A 14,384-nucleotide genomic window follows, 5' to 3' on the forward strand; every position below is an offset into this window, starting at 1 on the left:
GCAGCCGAACAGACGATATCGGTATTTTTAAGCAACTGCCTTGCCAGAGTAGGGTGCCGCATCAAATAGATTGATGCAAAAATTAAAAAAAACCGAGGTCCACTGTTCAATTGAGGTGATCCGAGGGGGTTGATTGTGGGGACGACAAAGTTGCAAACGAAATGCAGAATATAGCAGACGACTAACCTACGAGGGATACTTTGCAAATTTACAACAACTAACACTGATTATTTATCCAATAGTAAACCAAACGAACCGACATGGCAAACTGCTCAGACAAAAGTGACCAGCACACACATTGGTTTTGCCTATGAGGCTGTAGCGAAACAACGGGGTCGTAACTCCAGCGCCTGTGTGGTCAGCGGAGGAATTTACTCCAGCAACCCAGCCTAGTGGCGATAAACTATTTGAAGCCCCAATGGGCCTAAAATGAATTAAATATTTAAAAAGGTTGAAACTAATACAACTTTGTATTTCTAAAAAAAAAAAATACAAAAATAAACTATATACTAGAACCACTACTTTCTATAGTTGTATAGGTCATGTTACAGCTTATACTGCATACAAGCTGTTTCATCAAATTGGGACGACTGAATTCTCTTCTTACATAATTTTATATGGATTCTTACATACCTGTATGATTATAAAATAAATGTTTCCATGACTCTTGATTTGAATGTTATTTTTCAAAATTTTCATACCAAAAATAGAAGTGCATTATCTTTGAAGAAACTTATTATCTGAACTGTGAGATTTCTTTGATTTTTAAAGTTTTTAAAAGTTAGTAATTAGGTAGTAATTAGCTAATGAGGAAACATTATGTAACACACAGCTAACAATTTTCATGGATGTTATACATAAACAGATCTATAACCCGCCATGAATATGAAAAATGAGTACAAACTTTTGAAAGTGATCTTTCACAAATACGAAAGGTCCAGATGATATGTTGCAAAAAACTATTAAACACACATTGGATGTCTCTTGCATGGTTTGTGCTAAACATTTTTCTAAGGTCCTGTTACTCGCAATGAAATACTATCATCAATGCAAAAACATTTTTTTTAATTCAGTGTGACTGTCATTATGATCAATCATGCATTATGAACAGGAACCAACACAAATATGAACAATTTAAATTGATAGAACGAATGAGAGCGATTAATAGATAATAACACATGTTATTACTAAAACACAGAAGAAACTTATAAAAGAACAAAGTTTGAAAAGCCAGAAAGTTTAGATTATAAAGCCCAAGTATGAGAAGTTTGGATACAGGAAAAGTATTTCATAATTCTGGGGGGTTTTGATGAAAATGATGCCGTAAATTTTATGATCCTGCAATCAAGCATGCCTTTGAGTGCAAACTGAATGGGATGATTCAGAAATTATCCAGGTAGGCCTACATGTATTTCGATACTTCTATAACATGTAAAATGACACACAATGTACAAGAAGCACATTATCTCAGTCGCTGTCTCTGAATTGTGGGATGTCAGCGGCAGCCTGACGCTTAGTGTCACAACTGCTGTACATCACTTCTTTCTGCAAGCTGGTGTGTGTAGGTGTTGCAAGGTCAGTTCAGCCTTTAATTGGTCAAGCCGTGGCCGGGTTACGGGGTGGGACTTCCAAGTAGGCCCTACGATGACAAAAAACAAGTTGGGAGGGGAAGATAAATGGTGGCACTTATTCCAAAAGCAGTTGGGATGGAATGCACGCGTAGCTGAAAATGAAGCAGTGCTTTAATTAAGATAGTGGTGTGATGGACATATCCTGGAGGTCAAAAGGCAGACAACAATTAGCAGGACATACGTGATCTCACGAGGGCAGGGCCGATCACCTCCTCAGGGTAGCCAGAGCTACCCCTATTACCCGCAAAACAAGTAAAAAATACTCAACTTGCACATTGGGCTGTCGCACATCCAGTGAGCATCTGAGAAACAAACAGACTCACACAAGAGTTAGTAACATGCACAAACAACAATTTTAGGGGAAAGACAGACAAAACATGCATGAACCAGTCACAAAACGCAGGCAACAGTTAACAAGATACACGTGATCCTGCAAGGGCAGGGCTAATCACATGCTGAGGGTAGCAAGAGCGACCCTTACTATACCCGCAGAACAAGCTAACTGCACATTGGTCACTTGCACATCCAGCCACATCAGTCAGGTAGGCAACTTCATTTCTAGTCATTAGCCTTTCAGTTCGACGTGAAGTTATTGCCTGGAAAATATAAGATGAAGAGTTGCCATTCTAAACATATCAAAACAGAAACAGGAAGAATGACATCCACATTTAATTAGAACAGAAGAAATGAGTTTTATACACAAACATGACTGTGCATGGACACGCCGTAAACAAGTCTATGAGAAAGGTTTGAAAATAGTGAATTTATTTTCTAGGTAACACTTGAATATTTTTCCCTCATGCTAACTTTGTGACACTTTAGGACACGTTATCACTTTCTGGTGCTTGATATACCACTTCACGGAAAAATTAGTGACTCCTACTGAACAGAAATAGAAAACCAGTAGTCCTTTAATTCCTTTCGGGGACGTAAGTGGCCAGATCTGGTTTGTTGAATACATCTGCTGGTTATACGGTGTGGGCTACTGCAAGCCAATTAACACCATATTTTTCGTCTCTTAACCTATAATTGGGTACTGGCATTTGGGTTAGAGCACTCCGTGGATTTGCATCCCAGACTTGGATATTCTCAGTGTTTCTCGTCTGACGAGTCAATTGGCTCGCAACACACCGGTGTTACTCATTTTGCATGACTATTTGGATACACGCTTACGCTCTGTACACAAGCCCCACCAGACTGGTCTGAAAAATTGAATGCGAATGCCTCAGCATTTTCACCGTTACCTTTGGCTCTTGGAATATTTGCTTTCAATAAATAAATGAAGGCAATGAAATTTGGCGAAAGCAATTTAAATAAAAAGACTTGGTTACGGTATGAATTATTCTTACACAATCTCGTGATATAAAATGTAGATTACAAGAGAATGACGTGCCCATGACATTATGAATGTAATTTCGCCCTTGACATGGAGTATAAACGGCATATAAATCCAAAAACAATGACTTTCCACTGGAATTGGTGGAAGTTTAAGACATGCTTTGTTACAATGCAAAATTGAACAAATCGTTGCCGTGCGATTTTTTTCTCCTGCGTTTGATTCGGCACATCTTACTGTATTAGTAATGACGGCAAGTTTCTGACTTCCCACGGGATCCCTAAAAGACGCAACACATTCTTAGAGTAAACATATCTGTTATCTGTAATACGTTATGGGAAAGGTGATAGATTTTCGCGAACAGCTCACCTGCACCGATTCTCCATCTATACACACATCCACGAGCCTTGAACATCACGACCAGCAGCACGCAGGTTCAATTCACAACTGCTGAGCCTCCTGTTGTTTTGTTTTAATGGTACTTTCAGCTACTCGGGCTATTTGCGCCAATATCTCTACGTTTATTCATATCAGCATCATATTACGGAGTTAGGAAGAAGGTCCAATTTTCGAGGCAGGGGGAAACTGGAGTACCCAGGGAAAACCTACGAGAGCGAGTATGGACTGGAAACCAAATACACTAAGCCTGCTTAGCTGGCCTGCATGACGAGGCAGGCTGTTTTACACAATGCACGGCTGTGCACGACCACCTGTTCAGCGTGTTTATGCAGATACTTCAAATGCGCGCATTGTGCCGCTCGACGACCACGTGGTACTGAATGAAAAGACTACCTTGGTGAAGTTGGGAGTTACCCGGTGTGAGTATGCAAACTAACGTCTTTGAATGAAGATATTGCGTAGCACCCTGTGGGCCACATTTCTACCACCCTATTAGCGTTTGGGCGGGAAATATTAGAAATGGTCATGCAAATATTTTGCCCATTTAGTGCAAAAGGGATGCATTGTGGGTGGTTGTTTCAGGCCATTCGCAGTCACAGCGTCACACCGTTCATTACAAAAATTAACAAATTTAAAAGAAAAGAAATGACATCCCGAAAATTTATTTAAATGCTTCACCTTCAGTCAAACAATTTCTTAGATACAAATTATTAAACACGAGATACGATGCCCCGGAGTTAGCCTTCCACCTTCTTCTTCCACCGTGGGGGGGGGGGGTGTCTGATAGGAATTTTTCCAGAGCAAATTTCCTCCCATAACAATACTGTTACATGTTTTTTTTTCTTTTCCTATCCCGGGATACGGAAAGTTGTAATACGAAGTGAAGCATTATGTTCCGACATTAACTAGACTGACGCACGTTAATGGTTGGGCATACGCCCTATACATGATAGGGCGTATGCATTCTTCTTGTTCTTCATCTTTCGACTTTGGTCCTTTAACAACTTTGGATCTTCATCAAATTTACATTAATGAAGGACCTTAGTTCGAAGATGGGCAGAGAACAATGCACAATTTTGGTACCTTAGCGATCTTCAGTTGTGCTCAAAGTTACACAAAGGAAAGATTTGGAAGCAAAGATTATACTAAAATAATAACGTCATGATGACGTCACCAAGTCATTTGACAGCTGCACGAAAAATAATGTGACATTTAATGGCCATTCTTTAAAGACAACATTCAAAATGCGGAAAAGCCTTATGCTCTGTTCTCGAACAGGCATAAAGTTCTCGTTTTTCTTTTCCTTTTCCAGACTCTTTCCCCTTAGGGTTTGTACACGTTCTCGTCCACTAGTCGACTTTGGTAGTTTTATATATCTGATTGACTTCAAACGTGGCAGACCTCCAGACAATAATCCAGTTTTCTCCACAGGTTTTGCACACGTTTTTCTACTACGCAATATTATTAATCTTAAAAGAGCATGTCATAAAGTCAAACTGAATTTTCACCATGTGGGCTAACGGTCCATTTCAAATGGAATGCAAGTGGGAATTGATTTATTTCTCATACAAAGCTCTGACACATTGACACGGACGTAACGATCGTGACATTTTGCTCCTGCTGGGCTTTGTTTACAGGGGTGCAAAAAGTTCTGAGCTTTGTATGTGCTTGGCTAAGATGATTAAAGTAAAATTCGGAATTACAACTGGACAGCTAACAAGCCTGAGAATTGATAGGTGTGTCTTTTCAAAAACAAAATGGATTTGCCCTATTTAAGGCCATGGGTTGCTGATATATCTAATGGTCACCGATTGGTCTTGGACTTGCTGAGAGCAATTGGGATGCAGGTGGTTAGCTTTGCGATCAAGGCCCAGTAAAATCCCTTATCCCGTACAAGATTTTTTAAAAACGTGTGACTTGTGTTCTTGCACTGCACATTTATATTTCCAAAGGTACTTCTTCCAGAGATTATCCCATGAGAGGTAGGTAGATTCCTCGCGTGTTTTTATTTCCAATCCGATCAGCAATGATCTTCAGAAAGTCGGGGTTTTTTTACCAACTAAATTTTGCAGCAATCTTTTTGTGAGTAAAAGGCTTACAACTCTTATTAACTTTGAGAAACTGGGTGTTGTTTGTACATTGCACGATTAAGTATGCATTTAATTAATTAATTAGTGTTTCATTTTACGTCCGAATTCAATACTTTCAGGACAAAACGCACTTCAAGCAAAAAACTCGGTGCTCTTCCACTGAACTTTGGTTGGATCAATTATTGACAATGAACAAATAATTGCAATCACTTTTGGATTAATTTTCTCTTCACGGGAAAGAACACGATTTTTGTAAGAATGTCCAGAAAATGTTTTCCCTCCTGAACATACTCATGAATATAAAAAGGACCACATTGTTTTTCAATGTTTACCTATCACCAAGATGAGAAACTACTACCTAAAATATACAGAAAACTTTCAATGTAATTGCAATACATAAACCCATCGACCCATCCACCCATCGACCCTTCTACCCACTGACCCTTCCACCCACCGAACCCACAATAAGCTCCGATTTAAAAAAATCCCAAAAAAGTCCAGGTGGCCTTACATAAATACTGCACAAGAAGTGTTTCCTTTTCTTGTAAGTCCAACATTTGTGTTGAGGTCGATTTCTTGGACAACATGTATTTCATTTCCTACTACAAGCATGCACAAATCCGGAAAATTTTGCCTCATACCCTCAAAAGGACCATAAAGGCTTACATGTAATAAAGAATCCGACAAGTTTTGGCTGACGCTCCATCAAATTGATTTGGCCAACTATACATTGCTCCACATGGTGATAGCAAACTCACAGCCCAATTATTGACATGTAGTCATACATCACGCTCTTAAATAACAACACAAAGACAATACAATGTAGTTATGGAAACCCAAAAGCATCATGCAAAACAATCACACTGGTGGAAAATTTGGAAACAGCAATGTAAAATGCAGGCTGAAGAATGCCCACAACTACTAAAAACTGATAGTTTAAACATCTTACAAAATTATATCCCACTCAACCTCATGTAACTTTGGTGTTTCACAGATATTCAGTTTTTCACACATCTATGGTGTCCCAAAATACACATCAACTGAGTTGTGTTCTCAGTGACTCCACTTGTTCTTTAATGGCCTGTCCTAGCCTCTGTAGCTCTGTGGCCTGATCGGCCAGCCTTTCCTGTGAATCTTTCAGATAGTCGTTCATCCGGATGAACTGGACTGTCTGTGTATAGCAGTGATTGAGTTCAGATGATTTGGGCTTTGTAGAAACTGTTGATGGCACTTCAGTTGCCAAGGCATCTCTGCTGGTTGATAGATCTAAAAAAAAAAAGAACATAGAAAATGCAAATAATCAGTGAAATTGATTAATCACATACTGTGTAAAGTCCAAGCTCTCGAGGAGAAAGTAAATCTATTCAATTAAAATAATTTTCAAAAATTGTAGACAGGGAAGCAACAAGAACATCAAACAAATTCTCCAAGAACACTGCCTGCATATGTTCAGCAGACTGTGCCATACTGGTAACCATACTAATAGCATAGAAACAACAACTGGGGACTGGGTTCATGGTCAAATATTAACTAAATGAATAAAGTGGTGTCGGGATACCACACACACAATACAGTGTTTTCTTACAAATTACACTAGACTAGTATCACTATAATTATGTTATAACAGAGGCATAACAGACTTTGTTATTTGGCATAATTCAGGTAATAATGTAACAGAGCATGCTAACTGTATGCCCATTTCCTCCCATTGTAATGTCGTGTGCATGGTCTCCAAATCACCAGGACAGCAATGGACACAGGCTATCATACACTGCTTCAATGTGCTGGTGAATTGTGCAACTAACACTAGACAATCATGTAAAGATATTTCATGACAGAAAGCAGTTTATTATTCTATCATGTGAAAAGTGTGCTTATGAAGTTTCACTGGTAATGTCCTCGGTAAAATTTCATTTCACAGATATTATATGTACACATGTGACTCCATGCTCAAACCACAGATGCTCTGTGACAATAAGACACTGTGCTTCAGTGGCTGTGCAATATATGTACAACGCTTAAAAAACATAAAATTCCAAAAAATGAAAGACCTGGCGTTACTGAATTAGTCCATTAGTTCATTGAACTGAACTAAATCAGCAGTAAATTTTCCATGACATAAAACAGCCTTTAGCATTTTGACAATTGTAACCCATTAAACAGGTGCTTTTGCAGAGCTCCCTCAAATTTGGACATGCAGGAGTCAAGGTCCTGACTGCTGATCACATCAACATACTTTTTGATCGACGAGACAGGAGCTTTCCCACTGCTTTGGAAGAAATTGAGTCGGGATCAAAGCATAATGCAAGTCAAAATTTGTCTGTTGTGAGAATTCATATACCACAAAGTCTTGTCAGGTTATGGTCGCAATTACTTTCTTCCTAAATTTTTGAGAAAGGTACATGTACATGTAACTTTCCAACGAATAGCAAATGCTTCTGCAGTCTGATGCTTCACTTGAGCATAGGGTAGTCTAAGTAACTTGCATGACTTGGAAACTACTGGTACAAATCTTGCATAACTTGGAAGCTACAAATCACATTTTTTAACATTTATACATGGTCGGGTGATAGTAGAGTCAAAGTACCCTTCATAGGCTGTTCCTTCAATTAATGGATTTCATTCAAAATAGATAACAAATTGTCCTACTCCCAATCAAATACCTCAAAAAGTTTGTTAGCTCGGCTGGAGTGTCATGACATTGTCTCCGGGTATATTAACATACAGTTTGAAATGCTACATGAAGAAGATACTGACTCTGAGCTCGGCTGACCGGCATTTCCAATTTAGATGGGAAATTTCTCTTTTCTTCCCTTATGTGAGTACACCTTACCATATCACCAGCATTGGAATCTCCGATTCCCACTGAATCCTAAGGTGGGCACGTTAAGGCACTTTCCATGTGCCTCACAGTTCCATATTTTCATTGCTTTAAAATGGCACTTTTTTAATCTATCTTCCATCCAAAAGCTGTCCACAATAAATAATCTCTCATTAACACGTAATCGTGATGGGTTTTTTGGACCATCTACAAGCTATTGTTCTCAAAATTCAGACCTTGTACTCATGATTTTGCCTCTCTCCAACAAATGATCTTCACATTTGAGCTGCATACTGCTCTGCATGTCCGTTAAACAGAAGAGTGGTTCCCATCGTGTCCCAGCCCTCCCAACATACATTACAGGGACAGTTATCAGTCCAATAACGCAACCTCATATCGATAGGTACGAGGCATTATTTTGTTTGACATGTTTACATGGTTAAGCATGTTAAATCTTCATTTAGGCCTACTTTTGCACAAAATTGCTGATCTCACTTTTTTCCCAAAAAATGTTATTGAGCTTGCGCCTAACATTATTTACTCCTGTTTTCAGTCTAAGGTCCATATAATATGGAGTTCACAGTCACTGAATGAGACTGGTCTGGTAATAGCCCCATAAATGGGATCCAGGTTCTAGGCATGCAAGGGCCTACACTGTTCCATACGCTGGGCATAATTAGGCCTCAGTTGAACCTTTTTTGAATAAATTTGGGGTTTACTGAAACCAGGCTTTAGCAACTTACATTTTCTTCCTTGAACTTCAAACCTTATGTAAGCTTTTAATTTTCTTATCACAGAATGGCTCTTACAGCAGCAGAACGAGCCAAAAGATACCATAATCGTATTAAAAACGACCCAACGTGGAAAGCTCATTACGTGGAAAAAGAGGGGATTTGAAAGGACGTGAACTATTTTCCTATTTCACAGAGAAGTGAGTGACAACAGACGAAAACAAGACAAAGTTGGTGCACGAGTACAAAGAAATATCGTCATACTATGGAACAAGTCCATGTCCAGACAGTCCTCCGATATCGCCAGTCAGTGAAAGTGCTTCAAATTCATCACGCTCAACTCTGCAACAGTCAGTTGATCTGAGGACCAACAGAGGTCGCAAGAAGGTCAAGAAAGATGAAGCAAAAGCCTACAGACAAAATGGAGTCCTTACCAGGAAATTAAAGCAACAAGAGAGACTGGTTCAGCGGTGGAAGAAGAGGTACCACAGGGTAAATAAACAGTTGCTTGAAAAGAAGGATTTGCCACGATCAAAAACAAGGAAGCTACTACTACAGTGGACAAAGAAGTAAAAAAAAAAACTTGTCTTTCACCATGTTCTACTTGATGAATTGTGTAACAAGTATCGGCACAACAAGGCACAGCGAGATAAACAAAAAATCAGACGAATTGCTGTAAGTAACATAGTAAAAAATACAGGATGGTGAAACGTTTGTCGTTGACACTCGGAACAAATGCTCATCGCTCCATCCATAAAGACATGGGCAAAAACCTAAAATATGAAGGGTCCAGAGAAGCGACAGGGTAAACAACAAAACAAAGAAGTTACTCAATGACCTCTTTGAACACGATTACAACAGCCGACAAATGCCTGGCAAAATAGACACAATCACAAGAAACAATGACAACCTTAAAGTGCTTCATGCAGTTCCTGTATGAAAATCCAACACTGTCAATACACTACTCTGCCTCCTGTAAGCTAAGGCCCTGATGGATAGTGAAACCACCAATCATCAATCTGGACTCTTGCAGGTGTAAGAGATGCAGTAACATTAAGCTAATGGATCAGATTCTGGCTGTGAATAGAGTAATGAGTACTGTTGAAGAATCAATGAAGTCAGCTGTTTGCAACATCTGCAGCAAGGCATGTATGTATGGAGAGTGTGAGGTATGCCAGGGGAAACAAGTACATTTCCAGCTGCCTAAACAAGACAAGCTGCGAAAGAAACATTCAAGAGCACACTTTTCTCACTGTGTGTAAAATATGAAGCAGAGCTGAAGCACTGCTACACTACCCATTACTTCAACATTTTGCATCAGTACGCAGAGCTGAGAAAGTTAAAGGCAAACCTGGCAGAAAATTCTGTTATTGTGCACATAGACTTCTCCAGAAATTATAACTGCAAATACACCGAAGAGATACAAAGTGTTCACTTCGGTGCATCACCCCAGTAGGTATCTTTGCACACAGAAGTGTATTATACTTCAGATGGATACTGTACATTTTGTACAATATCTGACTGCGCAAGGCAAGATCCCTCTGGCATTTGGGGGCATCTTGACCCAATTTTGCAGGAAATCAAGGAGCAAAACCCAGGCATAACAACAGTACACTTTATTTCAGATGGGCCCACTACACAGTACAGAAACAAAAAGAACTTTTTTCTTGGATCAACTGTCCCTAAGAGCAAAGGTTTTGATACAATGACATGGAACTTTATGGAAGCAGGGCATGGGAAGGGGGCTCCTGATGGCATTGTGGGTGTTGTATTATCCAAAGATGCTGTTCACCGATGATCCTGAAGTTGTTGAGCATCGGGAGCCGAGTTGCTTCTGCAATGGCACAAACTGCTTCAAAACATCCTGTGCAAGGTTAAGATGAGCAAAGGAGCAGGTAACCAAGGATAGGATAACCGAGAAGAGGACAGGACAAGACAGGACAGCCCGGGAAGGTACGACCCAGGAAGGGACAGTCACAGCAGACGAAAGAGAGGCACGGACAGACCAGAAAGAGACATCCAAGGAAAGGACAGTTAAACAAACAGTGTTCTGAAGCCTGTGACATTTGAGAATGCCAAGATTGGTGAATTGTGTGGTGGTATATGAGAAAGAGCCATATCCGGGCATCATTGACAAGATAGATGCAGACTCAGTAGAAGTGAATTCCGTGGCAAGAGTGGGGAAAAATAGATTTTTCTGGCCACTAAGGGAAGACAAGATATAGTATACATGTAAGTATGACGATGTTACTTGGATACCCCCACCGGAGAAAGTGACTTACAGGCATCACCAAGTTGCCATGGATTACTGGCGAGAAATTCTTGTAAAACTCGATGTTGAATGAATGCAAAAATGCTTAATGGGGTGTACGCCAATATCTGTGAAAATGTTGCCATGTTGTTACACATTTTTCTTAATTATCGCTTGATCAGGATGAAAAGGAGCCTGAAATGGAGCATATAAATGTAAATTAAACGGTGAATATTCCACTTTTCTACGGAGTGAGTTCCTTTATAACCTCTAAAATAGTAAAGACCACCCCAAAAGAGAGAAAAACCCCCACAAGAGCAAATATCGCTCAAAAAGACGAGCTGTGTTGTGGACAGCTCTTTTTCGAGTTGTTACACGTATATGACTCCTTGAAAGGGTGGGAGCTTCAATGTTTTGGAGTTATTCCCGTATTGAGAGTGTTTTCACTCTGCATTTAGAGAGAAGAAAACAGGCTATGAAAAAAAATCATACCTTAGTTTAATAGTTTTTTGTTTCATTTAAAAGCATTTTGCTGTATTTTGCAAGCATATAATAAGACACAATTGCTCTAAGGCTCTACCTTCCATAAATGTTTTCTAATGGTAAAAAATTGACATGAATACATGCAGTTGTTGAATTGCCGCTAGCAAAATTGAGGAGGTCTAGTATCACAGCTTCATCTTCCCTCCCTTAATTTAACTCCTGAAAATGGTTGCTTCATAAATTATTGCATCAAGAAACTATTACCAACTGAACAATTTGCATTGCATGACCCCTTTTAAGGTTAAGTCTGTAAGAGATTTGCAAGTTTATAAAAATGCCTTAAAAACATATTTGGATATGTAGCTTCCTGTTTTCACACACTTAGAACCTCATGATGATTGACGTCATCTCCGTCACATGACAGAAATGACTTAATCATCTCCATCACAGCCGGTTATATCCATCACATACATGTAATGAATTTATGTCAGTGAACATCAAGCTAATATAAAAATCAATAAAGTTATCATTTGTACTTGATAAACTAACCATTTTTGTCCAGTACATGTATATCATCTGGAGCTCACTTTATATTTTAGGAAGTTGGAGTAAAATCATGTGCCAGTTACTGTTTTGCAGTCATTAATTTCGAGGCACTTAACTTTTTTGTGGATTTAAAATCGGTGTGTTATACCAAGGGAGCAGAGAATTTATATTAATTGTAAGACAGTACTCCATAGTTTTGAAGACTGTGGTATGAATGCAGATTTATAGTTTTCATTTGGTTTTATTTTCCAAGGTTGATTATCACAAAAATGTGACGGATATGACAGAAGACAATGACTGGCCCCACAAAAGAGGGGTGAAATTAAGTTAAATTCCAGTAAAGATTGTGCCAACGTGTTTTTGCTATGCCTGGGATGTTTATTTTCGTGAAACAACATTCAAAGTTGCAAAGAGATCGATTTTTCAATTGGTTTTCCAGAAACGCAAAAGTAGACAATTACTGAAGAATGACCCTTATATACATTCAGATGGCTAGGACAGGACAGGAACCAGTCTTCCGTTCAACGGACATGCACTGCATGCTGTATGCAGCTAAATTGTGTGGATCATTTTCTTGGGCCTGTTTGTTTACAGGGATCTGGATCTTGATCAGTGATCCTAACGCTGGTTCACATCATCCATTAGGTGAGTTTTGGTGTCCGTAAACAAACATGGTCCATGACAGGTAACCGGTATGATCGTGTGTGAAAGGTCTGAAATTTGATAAAAACAGGTTGTAGACGGTCCAAAAACCCATCACGATTACGTGTTAATGAGAGATTATTCAATGTGGATGACTTTTGGAGGGAAGATTGATTGAAAAAGTGCAGTTTTAGACAGAATAAATGGGCACATTCAGAATCCCATACCTGTAGGCTTTGCGTTACATAGCAATGAAAATTTGGGACTGTGAGGCACACGGACAGTTTAATCCTCACCCCTTAGCCTAGGGTGTATGTAAAAATCATATTGAAATTGGAGGATTTGGGACTGTTACTAGGTTAAGGACCATTTTAAAGGTGAATTCTGAGGATGTAAGAGGGTAAAGTTGCAAATTTTACATGGGCCTAGGCCCTCCTGAGTCAGAGCCCAGTACTTAGGCCTATACTATAGTACCAACTGAGAAGGGCCCTGTTTCCGAGTCTACTCTGCTCTGATGATGTAGCATTGTTTGTAGGCCTACAAGGCTACATGTAGGTCAACAAGGCCCAATACTTACCCCCAGAACTGTGGGGTCCGACGTCCTCTCCACCACTGGGCGGACGTCGCATTCTACCTCCATGCACCCACTGAGTTCTGGGGGTAGCCAGCAACGTATACATGTACTTACGCGATGCTGCACTGCCCTTTGCGAGGTCATCGTCATTTGACAGGTCTACTGACTGAAAAAATGAGAATACTACGTCATTTGTTTGGGCTTTTTCAAGATCACTCAGAGTACTGTCAAGATCCGGTGGCTCCGGACGAGTTTGGATCATCTTCATCCTCTTCGATGCCATTGTTTTTTTAAGCAAACATACATGTACATGTAAATATGAATAATCTCATACTACAAGCATGGAGGAATAAAAACATGCTTCAAATGTACATGAGCATTTGACACAAGCGCAAGCGGGGCCGCACGGGTACGTAAAGAGCGCCCTCAATTCCTTCACCTACGCAGGTGTCAAACAGAAACGAACTGATAGCAAGGTGTTAAAATTTTTGAATACGGTTTTTAACTTTTTACCGACGTGTAACATTTGATACTCAGTGTTTATCAAAGAGCTTGCAAAAAAAGGCTTACTTGGGTGGGACTCAAACCGATGACCTCCTGTTTACTAGTGCAGACGTTTAATGGCCCTACTTATGTGTTTTTTGGTGCTCTTGAAATTGTTGATCATTATACTTGGTGTGATTGTATGTGATGATTTAAGCTAGAAAAAGCACATTGATTCGATTGTTTCTAAGACAACTGGGATGTTGGCCTTTAAAGAAAGACTGGTCATTTTAAAGATTCTCAAATTCAAGTGAAAACGTTCTGTGCTCTTGTTCGACCCATCATTGAATTTGCTTGCTCTCTGCAAGTTTTTCTCGATGATGTTTTACCTCGAGTT

The 14,384-nt window shown here is 39.5% G+C and overlaps 1 protein-coding gene across 2 annotated transcripts; it reads right to left on the reverse strand.

The window, feature by feature from the left end:
- Positions 1 to 4,012: 4,012 nt before the first annotated feature.
- Positions 4,013 to 13,919, reverse strand: LOC110977310 (uncharacterized). 2 transcript variants are annotated; one of them, XM_022231298.2, is made up of 2 exons: positions 13,508 to 13,919; positions 4,013 to 6,722 (listed from the first exon to the last, which is right to left on the reverse strand). In XM_022231298.2, the coding sequence occupies exons 1-2, from the start codon at positions 13,785 to 13,787 to the stop codon at positions 6,493 to 6,495; spliced, it is 510 nt and encodes a 169-aa protein (XP_022086990.2). In that variant the 5' UTR covers positions 13,788 to 13,919; the 3' UTR covers positions 4,013 to 6,492. The 2 variants fall into 2 exon arrangements, with proteins under 2 accessions (XP_022086990.2, XP_022086989.1); XM_022231297.2 differs by having other exon boundaries at positions 13,619 to 13,907.
- Positions 13,920 to 14,384: the final 465 nt, after the last annotated feature.

This window comes from Acanthaster planci, linkage group LG05 (genome assembly GCF_054643075.1).
Source record: "Acanthaster planci isolate LZ-2023a linkage group LG05, COTS_SCS, whole genome shotgun sequence".
Taxonomy (NCBI): Eukaryota; Metazoa; Echinodermata; class Asteroidea; order Valvatida; family Acanthasteridae; genus Acanthaster; species Acanthaster planci.